This window comes from Pholcus phalangioides, unplaced genomic scaffold, assembly GCF_987345545.1.
Source record: "Pholcus phalangioides strain wild (caught in Gottingen) unplaced genomic scaffold, Ppha-v1.0 ptg000014l_1, whole genome shotgun sequence".
Lineage (NCBI taxonomy): Eukaryota > Metazoa > Arthropoda > Arachnida > Araneae > Pholcidae > Pholcus > Pholcus phalangioides.
The window spans coordinates 2,348,798-2,374,313 of record NW_028301607.1 but is presented as its reverse complement, the minus strand read 5'-3'; the positions used below and the strand labels follow the sequence as shown (position 1 = coordinate 2,374,313).

Here is a 25,516-nt window from a genome sequence, read left to right as displayed (position 1 = left end):
CAGAAAGTGAAAAGTAGCTGAAAGTCATCTACTAAATAACTAAATTGGCTAATGGTGAAAAGCTTCGATTTCTGACATTGCCCACAACACATATATATTTGATAGGACCAAAGTTTGAAGTCTACGCACTTTGAGAAGTGGCAAACTAGTTCCTGAAAACAAACATTAACCTATTCTCAATATCTGCTGCCCATTCAAATTCAACCCTCCCCCACCCCCAAGCTATAGAGTGACCCTGAGAGCAAGAGACGAGGTCAGTGAGCAACCAAGAGATGTACAGAGTGAGTGACCAAATAATGTAGATAGCATTTGAGCATTGAAGTGACCATAAGAGGGACCTAAAAAGCTAGGGCAAGGTCTCAGTAAGTGGCCAAGAAAGTACGCAAGTATGCAAGTGATTTAGAGAGAAAGGATCAGGTCAGCGAGTGGTTGAAAGAGTGCACTAGAGACTGAGGGATGAGGTCTCTGAACAACCCAGAGAGTGAAAGAGCAGGTCAGTGAGTGAAAAAAAAACCAAATAACCTAGATAGAATGTGAGTATTAGAGTGACCTAAAAGGTTAAGGCCAGGTTAGTGAATGGCAAAGTGTGTAAGCATGTGAATGACTTAGAGAACAAGGAACCAGGTTAGTAAGCATCCAAAAGAGTGTCCTAGAGACTGAGGTCTCTGAACAACCAAAAGAATGATATAAAGAGCAAAGTACCAGGTCAGTGACAAAACAAACAATTTAGATAGTGTATAACTTAGACTACAATTAGAACACATGAGTGACCGAAACAGTGAGAGACAGAGGCAAAATTCCAGGGCGATGACTTCGAGGAATAAGCATACAATAGAATTACACAAGATTGGGAGAAGGGCAGCAAAATCATAAATCGGCCTCTGAACATGTAGATATTTTAACCAGGCATGTATTTTATCGACTACGCACTCGATGCTAGCATATAAAATATTGATTTTGGCATGCATTATTTTAATTTAAGCATGTGAATATTTGGAGATTTTCTCAGCGATGGTGTTCATCACATTTAATACAGAGTTTGTTTCAAGTTATTGTCGGTTTTGATTATGGTAGATTTGTATAAAAAAACTACATTGTGCATTTTTAAACTCGCGTGTGAAACTGGAGTCTTGAGTGATGATATCAATTCAAAGATGACATTTTATCCTTGATAAATTCTAATAAAACCATTAGTAATTAATTACCACATATTGAAGTAGGAAAAATTATAACATAATAAATGATTTAGCTTAAATTTTTCTTCAATTATAAATTTAAAATTTGTGAATAGCACTGGTGGAAATAAATGCAACTTACGGAACGGGAAGGTGAAAATACAAACAAGGTCCTTGTCGAAGAGCCCACAGCAAAAGCCGCAGTGAAGAGGATAGCAAAATCCGCAGTGAAGAGGATGTCTGCTACAGGAAAGGATTTAAAAGTCGGTTTATACGATGTTTGAATCAAAAACTTGGCGTGATTTCGATTGAGTGTTTTACGCCCAAACAGAATATTTTCGGAAAATTTAAAAATGTTTCAATTTACCAAAATTTATTTATTATATCAAAATTTGCTTTGTCACGTATGTGTCTTTCATTAATATGAAGAGAATAAAGTTTGAGTGTTTCAATCAAACCGAAACTTTTTTTTTTAAGTTTCTGGTGATTGAAATCATGGTGAAAGTCATTGTAAAGGCATGAAAGTTTCATTTCGGGTGGTGGAGATTGGCGCAAATCTTCTATGTTTATGTTGTGTGCGAGTGCTTTTTAATTTTGAAAGTAATTTCTCCCCGATGTGCGTGTGTGTAATTTCGAATAAAGTTCATCAACACTAAAAAGAAACATTTGAAGGTAATTTAATTTTTAGCTGTACTTTCAATGCCATGTTTCGTTTTTCTTCAAGCCAGTTTAGAGGAGTTCTTATTGTTTATTTTCCGATCATTGTTCGCGGCATGTGGTTTTGAAACATTATTAGTTATCGTCCATGTAGTTTCATGTTAAAAATCAATGTTTTTCCATTCACATTCGTACTTTATAAGGGTTGTTAAACTTAAGGACTGATTTCGGTGCGTTTTGTGTATACTTTTATTACATTCTCAGTGATTTAATTTTAGTACCGGTTCTAGTTGAAATCCAAGTACATTTCTAGTACAGTGACAACCGCTTATAAGGATCACGTTTTGTTATGCCGATTTGATTCTTATAGGCGGTTGATTCATATAACCAGTGATTCTTATACGTGGCGGCTACTGTACTGAAAACTTTTTATAATTTTAATCGCATAGAGTGTGGTTGACCCTTAATTGCTAAGAATTCAATTAATGCGAACTCAAGTATGGAACAACTGGTTGTTAAATTGTTTGTAATTATGAGCATATAAGGTTAAACCCATTAACCTTAAAAGCTCTTTTGCACAGGTTAAGTAATTAAGTAGGGGAAGAGCTGTAGTCTATTCCTTTTTGTGATGTGTTGGCGATTTTTTTTTTCTTTGGTGAGGAAAAATGCCAAAAAGTTGCCAAGAGTGAAACTTAGTCATGCTTTTCAGACGTCTTTCTTGCCAAAAAATATATATATAATACAGTGTATGCTTGCTATAGCAACTATTCCATTACAATTACCTGTATGATAAGTCCCAGATGTTTTCATAGAACGACTATCATATATGTTTTACTTTTGATACAACGGCCCTCACAATATTACGTCCATTTTTGACGGAACGAAGGCATGGTGTTATATTGAGAGTGGACTATACTATGGCTGTTTAAATGAAAAAGTGATGATAAAAAAACAATAACGAAACATTCTTAGAAAAAATTCAATGCTCAGGAAAAGAAAACTCTTTGGGTTTGGTCAAAAACAGTCTGTGGGTGCAATAAAAACACAGTTGTGGGATTAAAACTCTAATGGCTAGTATGGAAATAAAATTGATAAAATGGAAACATGAGATGTAGCCTATATCCTTAGAAAATGAAATATTCCAGCGAGAAAAACAATGTAACATGCTGGGAAAACAAACAATGTATAAAGGAACAAAAACTAAATCGGAAAATGCTAACGGACTCAATTCTAATGCTGCACTCTTTACAAAAGTCTATTGCGGACGCAGGTAAAACAAAAAATTGTCCATAAAAGAGGGGTGACCGTATCTGAGGGGGGTGTTCATTAAGAAAGGTTTTATTGTAACACTAGCAACCTCTAAAGGTGACATCACCTTCAAATGATAGCAAAAACGGAAATGTCAGTCACCCTTATTTAGCAATATTTTTTCGAACTTCCCATTTTACTGCATGATTACCAAGCAGATTTATTTCCTTTCTTATTTTAATTGACTTGTCATACCAACTTTCGGTACAAATAGGTTATTGATTTTTGAATTTTTTTCAATGATTTTATTCAAGATATTTCTTTTTCATAGATTTCATGGATATCAAAATCGCTTATCGGAATCATGGGATCGAGGGATCATCATCAGATAGTGACAGCGATTCTAACGATGATAGTGATGTGTGGAAGCGGCACTCGTCCAGTCGAGCCACTAAACAAGATTCACCGTTAGAAAGCAACTTCACCACTGTTCCCACCCCTGTGCCAACCACGCCTCCTGCACCCATAGCTAATAACTCCAGGAAAAGGAAGGTGAATAAGATCTGGTCCAATGTCCTCGAAGAAGAGACTGTCGTTAGCGAGCTTTGTCAAATTGGACTTGAAGCAAAATGTCCAGACAATCAGAACAGGAACTGTGAAAGTTATAACTACAGACTTAAGTATTCTGATCCGAGGAGGGAACAGGACATGGAGACAGACGGCACCATGCAAGACGATCACGAGGAACCAACAGAAGATCTCAAAGAAAGACTTAAGTTTAAAAGGCAGAGAAAATATGGCAGCATGGAAAGTCTGTCATGTTACAGGAAGAAAGATGATGAAGATGATGCTGGAAACCGTTTCCCTCGTCTGAGTCGCGCCGATCTGGAAGTCGCACGGAAAATTGTTCACATTCTTGGCGAACGGAAACATTATCTCATTTGTGAGTATATTTTAATGTTGATCTTGGTGTTTTGCTTGTGTTTGGTGAGTGGTTGTACTGGCAGTGTAAATGTGCTTATCATCATTTGACAAACATCAGATTTAATCCAGTCTTCAGCTTGGGAATGTTTGTGCTGCCATTCAAATATTTAATTTAAGCCGTCACTCTCTCTAACATCAGTGGCACTTTGAAGGGTTTGTCTGTTGGGTCCCCAAATTTATAACCACAGATAGACTCCAAGGACTGGGTGGAGGGCAATGATGATGTCGTGAGTGTCTGTATCATAGCTGCCAAGTCCCTCCGAAAATTCCGGAGGTTCTCAAAATTCTACTCCATCTCCTGGACTGCCAATAAATTCTTTTCTCCCAAATTTAAAGTGTGATTGTAAAAAAAATTTATTTTCAGGGAAAAAATTATTCCTGAAAACTTTACCCAGAAAAATGGCTTTCTTTTATTTTCCATCCCTGAAATGATGTCATAGGCATTGTCTCCATTACGTCAAATCACAAAACATATTTCATTCTCGGGGAGGGGGGGGGGGAATTACAAAATTTACCAAACAGCCAGCGTCAGTTCAGCCTTCTGACACCTGAAATTGGCGAGAGGACATGCATCTGCTTTGACTATATGTCTCACTGAGTCTGTATGACTTGCTTCAAGCCTGATGGTGATTTTAATTGCTGAGATCTTATTTGAGAGCAGTAATGGCACATGATTTAACCTACTGGTTGATGACTTGGCACTAATCGGCAATGACTTGCGTGATGCCATGTGTTTGAAAAGGGGAAATATCCCTACAATTTTACTTTCATTAATGAAAAATTCCTACATTGTTTTACAAAAATCCCTTATATATTTATTTTTGTATTGAATTTTGATCCACGTAAAAACCCCCCTTCTTATTCTCTTAAGTTGGTAGCTATGATATATTGATGAAAGTCAACTCTATCATCCATATTAGGACATGGGCATTGTTGCTCTAGAAAAATCAGTTCTAAAAATGTTCAGTGGGGGGGGGGGGGGAAGACTGTCACTGCATGTGCGGTGATAATCAGTAATGAAACCATATGATCATAGCTGACAAAACTTTATTCACAGATTCTAATTATAGGTAGAGTTCAATATGTTGCCCTTCAACATGTTCCAAAAAGTGGAAGCTATGAATGACATGTTTAACTGATGAACATGACGAATCCATTGATTTTTATTGCATATACTTGTGCCAATCGGTCTTTCAAAGTTGATGAATTGCCAAGGTGTCTTTAATACACACCAGAACTTTAAAAATTGAAAAAAAAATTGAACTTAGGAGTCAAGAATGGGTAATTTTCCATTATAACCATCCACTTGACGAATTTTTTGTCTTGGTGACTACCTGTTAGAGCAATTGGTGCCTTTTTTGTCTTTCGCACTGCTAGTTTGGCACAACTTCTTTCCTGGCAAGTTTTCTCAGAGTCAGTTTGCCTCTCTCACGCAACCACATTTTTTTTTTTTTTTTAGTTTTTTTAGTTTTTAACTGAAGAGCAACAAACGTTTTTTTCCTAATAACTGTAATTTATCTTTGTTCTAACGTTGAAGGTGTTGCTTGATTCAAAGGAACTCTTATTATTGACCTGGAGATACATTGTCAACCAAAGGTGTAATATCTTTGACATCTTTCATTTCAGCTGTGCTGGCTTATATCCGTGATATTTTGATTAATTCTGTTGAATATTTTTATGTAAATATGTAATAATCACCCATTGCTCTGTCTCAACATAGAGATATAAGCAGGTGGTCGAAGAAGAGCTGTTCCATACTGGAAAAGAATCATATAGCTGCTGTTTGAATTTGAAATTCCAACTTGGTCCGATTTTTCAAAAATGTTGAAAGAGTAGATGGAAGGTATATGCTGTATTTTAAAATGCCTCATTGTTTTTATTTACTCCAGCATCAACTTCAGAAATGATCTGAAGTTAAACCGTTGAACACAAGAAATATGAAACTTTCCTAACGTGTAGCACTGGCTTTCCCCGGGTTTTATTTATTTTTATGTGTCATTGGTTGAAATTTCTTCCCCAAAAGTCGTAGAAAAACGCAGCTCTTCTTCCCCAGCAGTTCACCAAGTCAATTCTTTGGGAAACTCCCACTATACGGTATCATTTTTGTACTGTTCTCTTTTGTCTATTTTCAGAAACTTTTTTTGAATTCGTTATAAGCTGCGAATCAAATGCGTTATAACGAATCAAATTCATTTTTTTCATTTCATAATATCGGAATCTGTAATACATTGTTCCTGTGTAAACTTATTCAAAGATTAGAAAACTTTTTGTTACAATGAGATTTTTGCTATAACAATATTCGTTAAAACAGGATTTGACTGTAAATGATTGAACCATTTTTTAGAATATGTAGGGAACAAATATTGCACTTTACTGGTTTTCATTTTACATTAGCAAATTTTGAGATAATTTTAAATTAGCAATTTGGTTATTTGTTAGTTAACTATTAAGCTATATGTATATGTAGTGTAGACATTGTGCTTGTGAAAATAAAAGAGTGTGTGCAGTATAATGATGTTTCTTTTTTCCCCCCTTCTATTTAAGATCGAGTTGTTCATGTGATTGGAGCCGATAAAGCTTTTCAGCTGCTGAAGATGACAGAAGATGTCGAAGAGCAAGGTGGAATGTTGATCAAGGTAATTGTAAATACCATATATACTCGTGTATAAGCAGAGTTTTTTTTTTGTGGAAAAATTTCTTTCTCCAAGTGGGGGCGGCAGCATATACTCGGGTCAGTTTTTAATGAGAAAATGTCAATCCCCGCAATCAGTAGTCATTTCTGTAGCAGTGTTCGAGAAACCGGCATCATCGGTAGTGGATATGTTCAAATGCCACAGAACTGATAATGTCAAAGCCGAGGCAAAGAAATTGAAAACATCATTGGTTGGTGGTGGTGGCTAACATTGATTGTACAGCTTTTAGATGTGAGCATCAACAAGCCTCTCAAAGACTGTTTGAGGAATTTGTGGATCGTATGGATGAGTTCCAACGATAAAGAAACTACAAAAAGTGGTACCTTGTAGAAACCCAATATTGGCCTAGTGTGCCAATGGGTACATGAAGCGTGGAATTCTGTTTTCACCGCAACTATCATCCGATCCTTCAAAAAATGTTGCATTATCAATGCCATGGACAGAACTGAAGATGATATCCTCTTTGAAAGTGACAATGGCGAGGACAGTCCAGATGAAGATAAAAACGAAGATGCCACACCCCCTATGATGATCTGCTGGATTACCATGAGCTTGGAGACTCAGAAGGAACTGATATAATACAGGGGTGGGAACTCTGCGCCAATTGTGCTGTACTGTGCCAAAATTAACATCTTGCGCTATCCTGCTCCAATAGGGTATTTTCCTTCGCCAAATAGCGAATTTTGCTTCAGTATGCCCGGAATTCTGTTGTTTCTGTTTGCCGCGAAACGATTTTTTCCGAAAAGAGATTGTTTTATTCCACTGTACTTCAACTATCACCATATTTAAACTATCAGCCCATCATTGGGCTTTCCATCTCGAAACCCCAATAATATCCGTGATCGTGCAACTGAGGTTGGTTTGCAATGGTCTTTCAGCTTTAAAGCGCAAATGTGAGTCAGTTTCCGTTTTCAAAAAAAAAAGTTGCCACTGGAAGCAGCAGAAATTACTGTAGTCTATCGTCATTGCGCGAAATCCCGATGTTTTTAAAAAAATATTCCAGGAGTGAAAAGATCATGTCCGCCGAATTATGATTTGCTAATTTAGAAACTTTTCTGAATAATCAAATCAATTTATTTATTTACAACATACAGAGATTTAGATTAGTTTAAACAAAACAAAACATATTTATCATCCAGAGGCTGTGATGCCTGTACGGATGATTGAAAATTTACATAATTAATGAATAAAATATCTAAAAACATACGACATGAACAGAAACATTTAAAAAAAAAAAAAAAGAGACAGATATACAACATAAAAGAGACAAAATTATCACTGTCAAATAAAAAAATACGTAAAGATAAAAAAAAAAAAATCAAGAACGAAAAAACGTACACAACACAAAAAAAGACAAAGTTCTTAATGCATGACGAGAAATGTAAAATAAAACAAAACATTATAGATAAAAAATATATGAGGAAAAAAATTAAACTCGCACATACATAGACAAACACAAACAAGAACAAATTTTTTTTTTTATTGAAAAAATATACATAATTAAAGTGGCAAAGCTAAATTGAATAAATTTTATTGCTCCTCCTAAAGGTCAAAATAAGAGTCTACATCGTCTATTGAAATTAATAATTTGAATAATGATTTTTTAAATGCCGCGTGTGTGGGTATATTTTGTATTTCTAGCGGTAGTGAATTATATAATTTCGGAGCTAAATAATAAAAATGTTTACGAAAAATTTCTTTCCTAAAAGTAGGAATACGGTAAATCAATATGAGGTCTACGCTCGGAAACATTATCTTTTAAACTGCATAAGCCTTTATTACGGTTTAAGAACAGAATAATACGAAAAATAGCATTATGGCGTAAAGGAAGTAGATTAAGATTTCTAAAAATTGTAGAGGAATGAGGCTGACCCCGATTCAAAGATTTGAAAACTCTTTTTTTGTATTGAAAATAAAGGCAATAAATTAGTTTTATAATCACCACCCCATATAATTACACCATAATTTATAAGTGAATAAAACCAAGCATAGTAAAGGTCTTTTAAGAAATTAGCGGAAACTTTCTTACTTATATAATAAAAATTGTATAAAACAAAACAGAGTTTTTTAAGTAGTTCATGAACATGAGATTTCCATTTTAAATTGCTGTCTACATTTAAACCCAAGTATTTAATACTATTTACTTCTTGAATTGCATCGCAATGAGGTTGAAAATCACAAGCGAGGGTATGAAATTTTAGATTAAGATGTAAATCAGATTGCATAAGATTGAAATTAACGTATTTTGCCTTCTGTAAATTTAATTTTAAATCATTAGCATAGAACCATTTTTGAATTAATATTAGATCGTGGTTAATATGATTCTTAAGTCTGTCAAGATCATCACACGAATACATTAAAACAGAATCATCGGCATAAGTGATCATGGAACCGTCAAATTCTAAATTACAAAGATCATTAATGAAAATCAGAAAAAGTAAAGGACCCAATATAGATCCTTGTGGGACTCCTCTATTTATATGGACATAATTACTGAAATTATCCTGTATTTTGACTCTTTGTTCTCTATTATATAAATATGAAGTGAACCAATTTAAAATATGACCCCGAATACCAGCTGAATTAAGTTTTTGAATGAGAATATAATGGTTCACATTGTCAAAAGCCTTTGAAATATCTAAAAATATTGCAACAGTAAATTTGTTCTTGTCAATGCCATTATAAATAAATTTCGAAAAGGCCAAAAGGGCATTTTCAGCACCTCGTCCCTTTAGAAAACCAAATTGGTTTTTAGCAAAAAAATTCACAGAATACAAAAAATTATATATTCTAATTGAAAGAATTTTTTCAATAAGTTTAGAAAAAATCTGTACAATTGAGATAGTCCTATAATTCAGCAGAGAATTTTTATCGCCAGCTTTAAAAACAGGAGTGATAGTGGCTCGTTTCAGTGACTCAGGAAATACAGTAAGTTGAAATGAGGTATTTATGAACTTTGTGATAATAACAAGTGTTAAATCGCCAATGTTGCCGAATAATGAGTGTTAAATCACCAAATAACGAGTGTCAGATCGCCAATCTCACCAAATAATGAGTGCTGAATCGCCAACCATCGCGTTGATTCTTCCAAAATTCTCTCCCATTTTGCAACAATTTCTTTCTGCGTATAAACAAATTGAAAACTTGATATAGAAAATTTATAATATCTATAAAGACTAGAAAATGTTTAGCCCATTTGAAGGGCTGCTGTTCCAGACAGCAAATAGGGCGTGTGTTAAAACATATATGTAAGGAATTTAAAACCTTTTCGTTTGGGATTTCTATGTACAAGAGATGATGTATTATATATATATGAGTGAGCATTTACTAATATTTACTTTAAAGAACTTATATTTGTTTTCTTGGCCCATAGAATAACTCCCGCCGTAGGACTCCTGGTGGCGTTTATCTTCAGTTGCTGAAATCGGATAAGGATGTGACTGCTGAGCAAGTAGCTGAGATATTTGCTCATGAAGTGCCTTTTGAAAAGTTCAAGGAATTCCGTAAACTTCAGGGCAAGTTGAACAAACCAAAAGGGAAAATTCATAAAAAGAAGAAGAAAAGTAAGTTCTAGATATTTTGCCAGGCTCTTCTCGTTGACGTATCTCACTATCTATCATGTATTTAATTTAAAGGAGTCCCAGGTGCTGGTAGACAATGGCAGCTTTCTCCCCTGAGATTATACAGAAAGAGTTGTGTGCTTAATCGTTTGTTTATCAATGATTTTCTATTTAGGGAAGAAAGGAGGGGATTTTCCATACTCCATTTTGGAGAGGTATATCAGATGCATTGAAAAAGTGTGGTGAATGGTCCAATATTTCAATGATACTATGGGTCTGGTGAGTTCATGCACATGGTGGTCCAGATGCTCCACTTAGCTTGAAAGTACATGTGTATGTCTGATTAATCTAACAATCAGTCAGACATAGGTTGAAAATTAATGTTTTAGTTCAATGTGGGGTTGTCTTGATGCTCACATGCTCAATGTGGCCCTTGACCTTCAATATAATTTTGCAAAAACGAACTAATGGCACATTCCCAAGTCACTTACCCGCAGTATAATTATAGATTCCTCTAGTGACCAGCGATGCAATTCTAAATCTTTCAAGTGTCCCACAGCACATTTACAGATCACTCAAGTATCCTGGGATGGTGTTCCATATCAATTAAGTGGTTTGTGACACATTTTTCCACATCATTTCAACAGCCTATGAGGAATTATGATTAATTCACAGATCAAAGATTCAAGTGAACTGTGGCAAAGTTCCAGATCTCAAAAACAACCCTAAGCATATTTCCAGATCATGTAAGTAGCCCACAGCACATTTTCAAACCAATGAAATGGGCCACAACACATTTTCAAACCAATGAAGTGGCCTGCATTCTCCAATAGGTTGAACACCCTTGTCTTGATGCATGGCCCGGATGCCTCGAGTACATTTGAAGGCTTCACGGTAACAAGATCTGGTACTGTCATTTTCTGTGATAGATATTTAAATTTGTAGCTGATTCTTCCTACCTTGGTAGAAGACCTTAGAAAATCCCTTGGCCCTTCTATTTTGTAGACTTACATCAACATTTTACACATATCTGTCATTGTTTTTTTCCCCATAATTCACTCATTCATAGCTGAACTTGATGTTCACTGGGTGTGTATATTAAGAGAATTATATATTTATGTATTTTTTCCCAAATGATGTATATACAGTAAAACCTCCCAATAGTGGCCACATTTTCATGGTCCTGGTATTGGGAATAGCCATTTTCATTCTGAAGGAAAAACCCTAAAATTTGTAACATGTAAAATAATTTGTTCTGTAATTGATTACAATAATTATACAATTGATTGTATTAGAATATATGATTATGTTGACAGTATTATAATTTATTAATTGATCTACACAACGCTATTTTGGCATCCTAAAATTTAGGCTTGGAATGCTGAGATAAAATGCAACCGAAATGGCTTATAAAAAAACTGATGGAGCAGCAGCAACCCCAAATAGTTCTTTATTGTCACTCACGATCAACTAGACCAGTGATTCCTAATGTGGGCGTTAATGCCCCCTGGGAAGGAATAGGATTCTATGGGTTAGATTGTGTTGGGGGGCGATGGGACATAAAAGGTTGGGAAACTATGAACTAGACTGCATGCTCAACCCATGACATGTAAGTCAAATGTGGACCTCAGCCCTAATTTTGTAAGAATGAACTAAGCTGCACATTCTCAGATCACTTCAGTGACCCACAGCACATTTATAGATCTCTCAAGTGACCCACAGTGCATTTAGAGGTCACTTTAGTGGTCCGCAGCACAACTAGGGATCACTTAAGTGGCCCTTTCTCTCCCCCCCCCCCTCCCTCCAATAAACCTGTCTAGCATTTGTAACCAGGAAAAAAAACCATACATATATTTTTTCCTCCCATAGAGTTAGGGAAGAAAAAAACTCCCTTGAAAATAATTTTTCTTATAGTGAGTGATATGCATATTTTTTTCCATGTCCAAAGTGCCTAATGTTCAGAAATCATTGTTCATGGGTTATATTTGTGTAATTTCAGTTTGAAGAAATAATTGGTGCCTTTACATTTCTAGAAAGTGTCACAAGTATATGTGAATTAGCAATTATGTGACATCACTCATTATCCTCCAATCATTGTAAGCCCAGAATAATGATCTGGGAGATTTTCTTTTTCATAGTCGATCTATAGATCAGTAGTTGAGTGCGTGTTGAAGAAGTATGAGTTTCAGTAGGCTTTTTATTACTAACTAGCTTATCTTGTGCACTTTATCCAAGAAATAAACATGCTATCCCCCGATGTTACTCTGCTGTGAGTCATTGGACTGAATGAATGAATGCCAGGGGCAGTGCCGTCTTAAGACATGGGCCCCGGTTACCTCAAGTGAACAAAAATGAGATCTGGTTGAATTTTCGAGAATTTGTTTGATAGGGCCTCAGAAAAATCTATTGGTCCGGGGGCCCATGATACTCTTAAAAAGACCCTGGGGCTCTGTCACCGGACTTATCCTGTTTCCGAGATCTCTTCCAGCCCAGCTTCGTGGCAGAGTCTGGACGAAAGTGAGTGCACCTAACAGTCTGAGTGTGTAGCTAGTGTTGTGTCTGATATTTCAGTGTCTCCATCTATACTTAAAATTGTGAGTGAAGTGTAATGATTGAATATTTGTAACGTTGTAGGCCTGTTGCTCTCTGTGGCAAGACTTTAATGGGGAGATCAGCTCGCATTCGGGCCTTGAAGTTGGGAACTACAGAAAACCAACTTCAGCCAACCACCACTGTGGCACAGGTGGGGTTCGAACCCAGATCCTCGCGATGCGAGTCTGTCACTATGACCACTCGACCACCACGGGAGCTGAGTCATTGGACTGGAAATGAACTCAAGGGTACGGATGGGAAGAATAGTGATTTGGCTGAATAACGAATATCAGTATTCTTAAAATTCATCACAATTAGAAATAAAATTGGCATTTTTAATTGAAAATAAAATTATTGGCAATTTCAAATGATTGATATTGTGTGAATTTTAGTTATGCAATTTTTATTATTTAAATAAATATTCAAAAAACTGGTAACCGATTTTTTTTGCCATGATACTGACAATCAAATTTAACAATGATATATTTTAATATTACGGTGATACCTCGGCTAATGAAGATGATTCGTTGGCCGAAATGTGATTTCCCTTAAGTTTTTATGGAAAATCGTTTGATTCGTTCCAGCTTCTACCTAAAATTTAGATGAGTTTTTTAAAACACCAAAGAATGTTATAAAAAAGACAAAAACTGATTAAAGACTAAAATGAACAGCTTCAACATCGAAAAAATAAGAATCTGCAGGAGGATGAGATACCGATCATCTTTTTTATTTTCCAGCATGCATACAACCAAAACCAACTTTAGTCTAAGCTTGTGTTGACACAACCCAATCGAGTTCATCAGTGTCCCCCCAATCCATTTTTGATTTTTCAACTCATTTCTGTGTTTGATATATCCAGGTAGAAAAGATAATGTCCAGGCTGTTCAGTTTGACAATAAGTCTTGCACTGAAAGAATGTGTGCTCTGAAAACATAGGCTGCCTGTTTTTTCAATGCATTTTCTATCAGCTGAATCTTTCATTTTACACAAAATGGTTCAAAGAATTTCAGAAAGACGTGTAGGTACATCTGGGGGGAAAAGATTCCGAGCTGGATACGAGTTAATCTGGTAACTAATTCTGATGATGATTGGTGTGAAAATTGAGCTCACGTCGTGGCTATTTTCATGTTAGTGCGTGCATTCATATCATTGAAAATGTTTGCCAGCTGAAGCAGAAAATCACAAAAAAATCTTCATTAGCCGAAAAGTTGTAAGCTAAATTATCTTTGTACTTACAGAATCAATTTTTTTTCAACACTTGTTGCAGTTTTAAATCTAATTAAGGAAATGTCAACCATTATTTACTCTCAAGTATTAATGCATCGTAAAATGTACGACTTATTTTTCCACTCTAGATGTTCTTTGCCTCTTTAGGTAGGTCAATAAGTTTCTTGTCTAGGTGCATCCTTCAGTTAATGAATTTGTGTAATTCACGCTCGCTCCCACTTTGCGGGATGGGGTTGTTGGTTTCCCAACTTCAAAAAGTCTTTCCACAGAGAGCACACAAACAATCTGAATGGGTGAGTTGAATGAATGAATGAACTGGTGTTTTTTTGCTTTCAAATCTGAAAGGCTTGAACGTGCAACACGCATGCCTTGGAAACTTTTGTTAGGTTCACAACATATTTTGACATGAATCAGTTTGTTGGAAGTTCTTCAGTGATAATGCTTATAAGGTGCAAGCGTGGTGCCCAAAAGACACAATCATTTTCAAATCGCGGGCATGTCAATGATTTTTAAAAACAACATTGAAATGATGCAATCTCTAGGAAATATGGGTAAGCTTGGGCTTTTATCTTGTTGCGTGTATGTTTTTGCCTCTGTCCATATGGAACTTCTTGGTGTCTGGGCTGGTTGTGCACTCCCATTCAACTTGTATTATCGAAACACAGCTGTGTTTAGTTTTATTACAAACCCAATAAGTCATAATAATGATGAGTGCATCATCATTTTGAAATATGTATCTGATCCAGAATCTGACGATAAATGATTTTTCATTGTATTCCAGAGAGTAAATCAAATGGCAGTGATGATGACCTGAATAAAATGGTATGCGAACCTGCAGTAGTCGATGAGTCAAAAGCAGCCGAGGTGCCTGAGACTTCACCTTGTTCTCCCGCTCCTCTTTTCGTGAATGCAACAGACTGTTTGGTGGGAAACTGTGCTATTGCTGCAGAATTAATAAAAGAAGAACCTGAGTCTGACATTGAAGAAGGCGAGATAGTGGACACCTAGAAATGGGTTATCTTGATGAGTAATTATGTATGTTAATGTGTACATAGGATTTTCAGCATGTCTTGTTGTCATGCATTGTGTGTTGTATTTGTTTAAACCATCGATTGTTGATCAAATGGGATTGAGAATGCCATTTGTGTTTTTGAAAGTCTGAAATTTGTTTTTAAACTGTTTAATTAACTGTAACATCTCGATAGTGATAGCTGAGCAATTCAGTTTCCCCTTTCATTTCTATGTGCGCATACTATTGGTAATATAAACAAGAGCCGCAGTTCATTTCTTCGTGTTTTCGTATATGTGTTCATGATAATTCTGAGGTATAGTTGAATGGAAACATTTTTTTTGGTGAATTTTGTCTTGATCGAGATGAAAGTTTTTGATAATAAAATATATTAATTGTGTATCCTTTTTTTTTTTTCATTTATAATTTTGCTATACTATTTTAATTGCGCTTAACATCGGATGAAATATAAAGTGAAATTTCATTGAGCAAAACTTTCCCAATCTTTTTTAGGCCATGCCCCCACTAGGACCTCTGAAATCCTGATGTCTTCCCACTAGCACGTCTTTCTTTTTTCCTGTTACTTTAAATTCTTGTTATTCACACAAAATCATGTATTGCCATGTAAATCTAAAGGGATGAGTTTTTCTTGTATAAGACGAGGGAGCATCTGCCAGAGTCCAGAATGCTGGCTTGGAAGATACGAATTCTAGACAGCCCTCTGAATTTTCAACGTTTGCAGAGGTTGATTTGATTCCTGGACCGTAACCTACATCTACTCCACAATAAGACGTGAGCTGCGGGATCAAGGGGACGACATTCACACTTGGAGGACCCATCTTACGAGCCAACAAGAGAGGTAACACGGTTACCTATTAAAAAGTATAATTTACGGCCAAGAAGAAAAGCATTGGTTGTTTCACCGACACCTAATAATCGATACAATTTACGCCCAAGACAACTGTCAACTGTTTCATCCTTTTCCGGCTGATGTGAATGAAATGGAGATGCTGGCCATATAGACGTAAATTTCTATCTTATTACAGCCTGATTGATGAGATTGGTATAAACTCACTTCCAGATTCTATCACATACAAGACAAAATTTTTCTTCAATTATTTATATAAGAACTACTAGCTATAATACCCGGCGCTGCCTGGGTTTTCTTGAATGAGGCTGTTTGAATCACGTGATATCTCCCTCTTTCTTTGAGGGACATGCAAACCATGTCTAAGTTAACCAATATGGCGACTTCCTGCGCTACATCATGAAATAAACAAATCTAGATTTAAAGAAACATAGAAACGAATATATATTTTTTTCCTTTTTTTAAGGGGCGCTAGGTATTTCGATCGCCCCCCCCCCCCTTCTGAACTTTAAGTTACCCATCTGCCTGTTTCAGCTTTCAAAAATGCTTAATTGAAGCTGTGGAATTTTCTTCGATGTACTTTACGGGCCCATAATTAATTTTAAAACATCCTAAACTATGAATTTATGCAATTGAATATCAAAAGACAATACGGAGACATTAATTTTTTCATGCTTGAGTAGATATAAGTAAAAAGTTGAAATCAATGTTATTGTATGAATGTCCAACTCAAAAGTAGGTCCAGCTAATTACTTAATATTTAATCCCCCAGGCTTCGTATATCTCTAATCGAACTCAATAGGCCTATTTCAGAAATCTGGAATTCAATACAATATACAAAGCGATGCTGATGATGATTATGTTGTCTATTCAAAAAGCCTCGTTACTGGCAGGATTGAAAATGTATCAAACCATTATAAAGGCATAAACTATTATACATATACTAACAGAATTAAAGAAGTGACAAACCATTGTAAAGGCATACACACGCCAGAAACGCATTGCTAGGGAACCACGGTAACCAAAGTAAACATTCAGAAAGTGATTGTTGAGGCCCAAAAACCATTGTTGCCCGACGTTTTTTGCCCTGCTCTGACAAAATTTTAAAGTAGCCTGCAAATTTTGCATTGCAAATATACAGAATTCTCATGAAGATTTCATGATCAAACACTCTTGTCGTTTCATGAATCATTTTACGGTCAAAAAAGATGTGAAAATAGATGCCTTGTACATGCTGTGTAAAGTCTATTACTGATTGGTATTTAATAGGGTTTACTAATAATAGGAACTTTGAAAGTTCAGGAGTGGAAAATGGAAATTTTATTTTTGTAGCAGCATTTATCAGTTTTGTAGCACTTTAAAATTTTGGCAGTAAATAAAATACGCAGTTTTATATACATATATGTGGTAGCGTACGCAGGATTACGCTTTTTACTTCAAAAAGTGTTCTCTCAGCACAGAAGAAGGAGCAGGCCTAGAAGTGAACATTTTTAAAAAATAGGGGAAAAAATGGAATTCCCGAATTATCATGGCATTTAAAAATGTTGTTGCCATTGAGATTCACACCTTATATACTTTAATTATAGTATTATCTATAGATATTTTACGAAACTCAAGTTCTAATGAATTTAAAAATTTTTCATTTCCACAGAATGTGGTACCGAAAACAATGTAAATGGCAAAACTAAAAAAAAATTAATCAAATTTCTACTGTTACTTGAAAAGTCCAACTGTTGATCGTGATCCATTTTCCCCCGTGCTTTTCAAAGAAAGAAAAAAAACCAATTCATCTGTTGTGGCTCACAACTTCAAATCTTATTTTGTAAAAATGAACCAAGGCCCAACACTTCTACATCATTCAAGAGACCCTGCAGCACAGTTTCAGGTCGTTCAAGTGGCTCGCACCACATCTACAGATCACCACGGCACAGTTCCAGATTACTCGAATTACCCCAGCTGCTGTTCTACTTCACTTAAGTGACCCGTGGCACATTCCTAGATCACTTAAGTGACTCACTGCAGAGTTCCAGTTCACTCAAGTACCCGGAGCACATTTACACGTCATTCAAGTGCCCCGCAGCACATTCCTTGATCAGTAAATATGTCGCAACATATTTACAGATCGCCTCGGCACAGTTCCAGAGCACTCACATATGTTCATGAATGTCATCTGTTTTTTTTTTCAAAAACAACGGCAGTCACCAATAACAGCCGCTGTGGTGGTCGAGTGGTCATAGTGACGGACTCGCATCGCGAGGATCCGAGTTCGAACCCCACCGGCGCCACAGTGGTGGTTGGCTGATGTTGGTTTTCTGTAGTTTCCAACTTCAAGGCGCGAATGAGGGCCGATCTCCCCGTTAAAAAGTCTCGCCACAGAGAGCAGCAGGTCTACAACGTAACAAATATTCAATCACTACACTTCACTCACAATGTGATGGCAGCACTGAAATATCAAGCACAACACTAGCTACACACTCAGACTGTTAAGTGCACTCACTTTGTTCCAGACTCTGCCATGAAGCTGGGCTGGAAGAGATCTCGGCAACGGGATAAGTCCGGTGGCATGCACACGAACCCCTAGTATGCCTTAAAACACACGTGCTAACCAATGGCCCTCAGAGTTATCTTATGTGGCCTAGGACAAATAATAAAACCACACAAGTGGCTCAAGAACGATCATCGAATCCTTTAAGTAGGATTCATTTCCAGATTAATTCAATGACTTGCGACACATATCCAGATCACCTATGTGACCCCCAAGCATATTTCCAGATCACTTGAGTGACCCGAGGCAAACCCTCAGTTAACTCACGTGGTTTGTAGTTCAGTTGCAGATTACTGTAAGTGGCTGGAGGCACATTTACAGATCATTTGAGTGGCACGCTTCGAGATCGCTTGAGTGGCTCGCCGCACGCAGATTATTTTAGGGGCGTTCTTGATACATTTCCACACATTTCAAGTGGTCTGCTGCACACTTTCAGACCACCTGAATGACTCGCGGCACATTACAACTTAACTCAACCGTATGAAGAGTGTGGGGCCACTTCATTGATTTGAAAACGTGTCGCGGGCCACTGAATTAAGTGATCTCGAACAGCACCGCAGATTATTTGTGTGATCTGGAAATGTGCCGCGGGCCACTTAATTGAAGTAAGAATGCACCGGGAGCCACTTGAGTGATCTGGAAATATGCCGCGGGTCATTTAAATGAGGTAAGAATGTGCCGCGAGCCACTTAATTCATTTTTAAGTGTACCGAGGCCACTTGAGGCACGCCATATTTAGGCCATGGGTTAAGCACATGCTTAAAGTAAGGGGCCGTTCAAGTATTACGTCAGCAAATTTTTTTTGCGATTTTTGACCCCTTCCCCCCCCCCCTTGTTAGAAATCAGCAAAACTCTTACCCTCCCCCTTTCAGCAAAATTTCGTCAGCGCTCTGCCCCCCCCCCCCCCGACCTCCTAACGCATAGTGGTTGGATCAGAGACGTACGTGGGAAGGGATCTTGGTTGGGGGCTCGTGGTCGTTCTACCCCTCCTCCCCCAATCCAGACGATCAAAAATATATTTTTAAATCAAATTTCTTTTTTTTAAGAATTAAAATTTCGAAAGAAAATATCTTATTATAATGTGAAAATTTCTGTTAATTTCAATACTATTTGAAGGCTAAGAATTCAAAATTTCTTTTTAAGAAATTCATTGCGACCCTACCTCTAAGCCCATACGTAATCCTTGACCCGCGGTAAACACTTGGTCGGTGCGGACCAAATGTGGCCTGTCCCCTCTCAAACCTAATTTTGTAAAAATGAACCAAGCGGCACATTCACAGATAAGTGACCCGCGACACAGTTCCAGACCATTAAAACGATCCGTAACACATTTACGGCCGTATTCACCAATACAGTTTCACTTGAAATCGCAGGTGGAAGGATTGTAGATCGAAACGGATTGGTTAAATTAAGGATTTTAACCAATCCGTGTCGATCGCTGATCGTTTAACCTGCGATTGCAGTTGAAACTGTGTTGGTGAATACGGCCCTTAGAGATCCCTTGAGTGACATGTGGCACGGTTTTAAAGCACTGGCGCGGCAACCAGTGCGGTTCTGCATCACTCTAAGTTACCCGCGGAAAATTCTCAGATTACTTAAGTGATCCATGGAATAATTACGGATCACATGAGTGATGCGTGGCACAGTTTCAGAGCACTTAAGCTGCCTTAGAGATAGAAGACCTCTGCACTGTTTGCTATAAACGCGGCACAGGTCCAGAGCACCTGGATTCCCCCCCCCCCCCCCCACCATCGATGCTGACGTAACTTGAATGACACCGAGCTGACTCCAGGGCCATATACTACAATATACTGATCTGATGCGCCACGCTTGGAAAACACAAATGAGTAGCGTGATTATGTAACACGTTACAGCTGAAGCGAAATGACCCAGTTCGGTTCACGTGGCGCAAAACGCCTACTAGGAAAACCCGGCTTCGAACGCTCCTTACGAGATACCGGGAGAGAAACCTAGTCTCTCTTGTGTTTGGACAGAGCTTTTGCCTTCTTATTTACGGCAACCGATCTCCCAAACAGATTCGTTTTCTCCTCTGGACTTCAGTTTTGGCACTTTGACTATACGGCGCCAGTCGTGTAGTAGCGAGTTGTGAAGAAAATAAAACACGTCAAAAGCGATGGAAAGCAGTGACATTTCGCGGTTTCTCGGAATTTTCGTAGTGAGATATTGGTTGTAAACAAAAGGGAGGGAGGGATAAAATAGGAATAGTAGGAGAGAATTGGAATAAAATAGGACAACTGCGGCGAAAGAAGGAAAATAAGAGGGCATTTCTAAAAAATAGGAAAAGATTCTCTACAATATGAACAAATGAGAGGCTAACATATGGTATTACAGATTTTAGAAATAATTTGAAAATGAGTGTTTTTAGATTTAGCTTGTAGACCTGGTAATCACTAATTTAAAAAAAAATCACCAAAGGAGACACTTAAAACCCATTAGAAAAGCAATTATTTTTCTGGTTTTTGCAGATGATGCAAGTCTAAGTTGTACCTTTGTTCTCTGCAGTTTCAAACATTTTTTAACGTTTGATCTTGCTTCTTTCATCAGAATTTACCCATTTCATATTTAAAATGTGTTTCTTTGGGATCCGGAACTTTCGCCCCTGGAACGTTTCGTCCCCGTTACATTTGGCCCCCGAAAAATTCACACCTGACATTTCACCTGCCCTGAACGTATGAGTGATTGACTGTATGAGTGACCAAGTGAGTGTGAAATGGACTGTAGGAGTGCGTTAGTGACCGTACAAATGACTAAGCGAGTAGCAGAATGACTCACCATTTGAGTGACCGTATCAACTAGTGTGCAATTGACTTTGAGTGAATGACCGTATGAGTGACCAAATGAATAACCGCATGAGCGATCAAGGGAGTGACCGACCGATTAAATCTTGTGTAATTTTCCAAGAGAGTGACAGTGATTGAGCATATGAGTGACCAAAGGAGAGACTGAGTAATTACCCGTATGACTGACCGAATGAGTGACCAAGTGATTAACTGTATGAGTGATCAAGTGAGTAACTGTATATGTGATCAAGAGAGTGACTGAGTGATTGAGCATATGAGTGACCAAAGGAGAGACTGAGTAATTACCCGTATGACTGACCGAATGAGTGACCAAGTGATTAACTGTATGAGTGATCAGGTGAGTGATGGTACGAGTGTCCAAGTGAGTGATTACTGAGCGATGGAACGCATAAGTGAATGTGTGACAAAGTGAGTGACTGCGTGAATGACCGTATAATTGATAAAGTGAATGACCGTATGATTGACCCAGTGAGCGATTGATTGACAAAGTGCGAGAGTGGAGTGTGCAAAGATGATCCTCCTCATCCCTCCCTTTTTATAGGTGGTTACAAAGCACTGATTGACCAAGTGACTCACATTTTAATGGATTCTAAGAATTTGGAATTTTCAGTTGAAGCATAAAATATTTTTCCCAAATTTACGTTGCTGCGAAGTTTTTCAATATAAGCAGAGGTATGACCGTCCTGAACAAAAACATTGAAATCCCCCCCAAGGGGTACCTTTTCCCTCCCCTCCTAGATATCCCCAGATGGGTTTAAATAAAAACCTTCATACTCTTAGGTTCACCATGCATCATCGAGGAGAATGCAGGAAACTGCAATGCTGAATACAGCTTATCACTAAATTTTGCCAAAAATTGCAATCTATTGCACTTATATGATCACTCACTGGGTCAGGGCAGGTGAAATGTCCGGGATGTAAATTTTGATTAAACATATTTCATTTAACTCGATCACTCATATTTTTACTCACTTGTACCATCATTCATATGTTCACACGTACGATCAGGACAGGCGAGATGTCGGGGGGGGGGGGGGGTAAATTTCCGATTCACTTGATTACTGACTGGGTCACTCGTACTATCATTCATATGTTCACGCGTACGGTCAAGGTAGGCAAAATGACAGAGGGGTCAATTTCCGATTCACTTGATTACTCACTGGGCCACTCATATGGTCAGGGCAAATGAACTGTCCCGGGGTAAATTTCCAACTCAATCACTCATGTGGTCACTCATGCGATCAGGGGAAGCAAAATGTCACGAGTAAATGTCCAACTCACTCGATCACTCATGTGGTCACTTGTACCATCATTCATATGTTCACTCATACAGTCACGCGTACGATCAGGGCAGGCAAAATATCGGAGATAAATTTCCGATTTACTTGATTACTTACTGGGTCACTGATATGGTCAGGGCAGGCGAAATTTCCAGGGGCCAAATGTACCGGGGTGAGATGTCAGGGGCGAAATTTCCAGGGGCCAAATGTACCGGGGACGAAACGTGTCAGGGGCGAAATATCGGGGGCAAAGGTTCAGTGAACCGTTTCTTTTTGAGTTCACTCTTGATCATTGCCTCTGTTTGATTTAACATACTTTGAGATGACTTCTTTTCCTGAGTCATTCTTAGAATATTTATTTGAAATTCTCAGAAATTCAAATATAGTGATTAAAAGCTATTAAATTGCTTGATAAAAAATTATTAAAAAGTGATTAAGACTTAAATTATTTTTAAGTTAAATTCTATAGAAATAAAAACCATGATAATGATTAAACTATTAGATATTTATAATGCAATGATTCTATTTTCACAAAAAATTCAATCCGAGTACATCTGTTTTTTCACTGATTTGTGATTACTCCATGTGTATTTTATTTTTAAGCATCTTTAACAGATTTCTAGTCTGTCGTTTTGTTTCCAAGTTTTCTATTATTCATTTTTTACTATTCATTCTCTTGATATGCCATTTCCGTTTACATCATTCACCAGCATGTTTTGTGTTCAATGGAAAATAGTTTCCAGATGAGCATGGTCGTGGTTGGTTTCAAAGGAACGAAAAGATAATTCGTGTAAGTGTTGCGCTTGTTATGCATTCAAGTGCTGCCATCTATCGTCCAAATCAAGAATTAGAATGAAAATGTTTTCTGCAAATTTCAAACTATGGCTGTATTGGATGGAATAATTTTCAGAAACCATTGTAATTTCTGATTCATTTCATCTAGCTGGAACACAACTCAGATAGTATACAATAAATATGTGTACGTATATATGAAGTAACTGAATATAAAGTCCAGGATAAAAGCTCTAATGACTAAACTGCCTGTGTTATCTTTCACCATATTACTCATGAGATATACAAATCTGTGAGTTTTCCCCCCAGTTAATTTTACTCGTGCTGTTTATATGCCAGAGAAGCACCAAAATGGTGTCTTGCACAGGTGAGAATTCTGTCTCAAGCCTTGCCTGCTCATGACTGCACAGGGGATATATTTTAATAAAGGGGCCCATGAAAAATTGTGACCAGGGTGTGCATAGAAAATGACCTAGGCAAACCACATTCCTAGACGTGGTAGCCTCTATACCAGTCAGTATAACTGCTCTATCTCAAAGCAATGTAGCCTGAGTGGGATGACCGTAAAAAAAAAAGACAGGTCCAGGATGATTTATTTCATAGGTTTATTAGATCATATATTTTGTGATACAGACCAATGTTTCTCATAGTATTCAGATCTTGGAATGGGCGATTGCCCCCAAAGGAGAATATGCTGAAGTCTGTGATGTACGTCGCAGAACAATCAGTGCTATTGCAGAACAATTGGGAAGAATTTTAAGAAAAATGTAGAAAACACTATTATGGGAACTGCAGAACATTTCCAGTTAGTCGAGGGCTCATTGCAGAACAATGCAAAACATTCTGCTTTGGGGGTGATTGCCATTCTCTGGAACTGTGTCTGTTTTGGAATCAGCTATAAACTGTAGATCCCAATACAATTACCCCTGGTATGCAGAATATGATAATGATGTGACAAAAATGGTCACTGTAGCTGCGAGGGATGCTAGCTTGTTACCTTATTATTTTCATTATCAGAGTGTCTACCACATACCCAAAGAAAAGTTTTGTGAATTTTTTTTTACCTCTGCCTAAATAAGCTTTGCTGAAATCTTACATCAAATTCCTTTCAAACAAACCAACCACGACCATGGTCTAGACAAGGTAATTTTAATTAATGTGCAACTGGAAACCATTTTCCATTGAACACTAAACATGCCAGTGAATGGCATAAAAAGAAATGGCATATCAAGAGAATGAATAGTAGAAATGAATAATAGAAAACTTGGAAACAAAAGGAGAGACTGAAAATCTGTTAAAGATGCTGGAAAATAAAATACATTGAGCAATCACAAATCAGTTAAAGATGAGGAGGCTATTTTAAGAATGACGCTCTTTCGAGACCACTTCCAAAAGCACAGTGCAAAATGTGTAAATTACAAGATCCGATATAAATAAGTTGAGGTGGACCAGATAGTTTTACTGCATTCTCCATCCCTTTTTGTGGATTTGTTTTCCCAATCAGGCAGAAGTTTTTAATCATTACTTGTTGAACCCTCAAACTAAACAAATGAAAAATTAATAAACCACCAAACGGTCCATATACCCCACCTCCAAAATAACTATTAAAAACAGTACAATTTCTGCTTTGGCAGAATCATTAATTGCAATCTACTACATTTGACATTATATCGACGATTCCCTCAATTAAAATCAATTATACAAATTTTATTGATAAGTAGGACAAGTGGGAGCCCTGTGGTAAACTCTGGCGTGGACAACTCATCAGTTTAGAAGCAGCAAACATTTGTTCAAGCTGCGATTAATTTCAATGCGCTTGTCACTCTGGCAAAATAGTTTTTTCCAAATTACGAGTGCCACTCTTCGCTCTGTTCCAGCAAAATATTGTTCTGCTGCCTTCTTATTTTTGCAGAAATGTTCAGTTTGTCACTCTTGAGGTCTGAATTTTTATTTTTGAGTCATAAATTCCATTATTTTATTACAATGCATATTGTGTATGTATATCAGTAGAGGTTCACCTTACCTTCACCATGTTAGGTATAGATACCACAACCTGAGGACTCT

The 25,516-nt window shown here is 37.2% G+C and overlaps 2 protein-coding genes across 2 annotated transcripts in view; one reads left to right on the top strand and one right to left on the bottom strand.

Moving 5' to 3' along the window:
- Pgd (phosphogluconate dehydrogenase) overlaps positions 1-1,442 on the bottom strand; it is a 40,587-nt gene extending 39,145 nt beyond the window's left edge. Inside the window, exon 1 of the mRNA XM_089241523.1 lies at positions 1,318-1,442. The gene's annotated coding sequence lies outside the window, so the exon portion shown is untranslated. The remainder of the gene's footprint in view (positions 1-1,317) is intronic.
- Positions 1,443-1,693: 251 nt separating this feature from the next.
- On the top strand, positions 1,694-15,547 carry Phax (phosphorylated adaptor for RNA export). Its single transcript, XM_089241521.1, has 5 exons — positions 1,694-1,847; positions 3,412-4,023; positions 6,609-6,700; positions 10,131-10,320; positions 14,918-15,547. The coding sequence occupies exons 2-5, from the start codon at positions 3,417-3,419 to the stop codon at positions 15,142-15,144; spliced, it is 1,116 nt and encodes a 371-aa protein (XP_089097647.1). The 5' UTR covers positions 1,694-1,847; positions 3,412-3,416; the 3' UTR covers positions 15,145-15,547.
- The last annotated feature ends 9,969 nt before the right edge of the window (positions 15,548-25,516 follow it).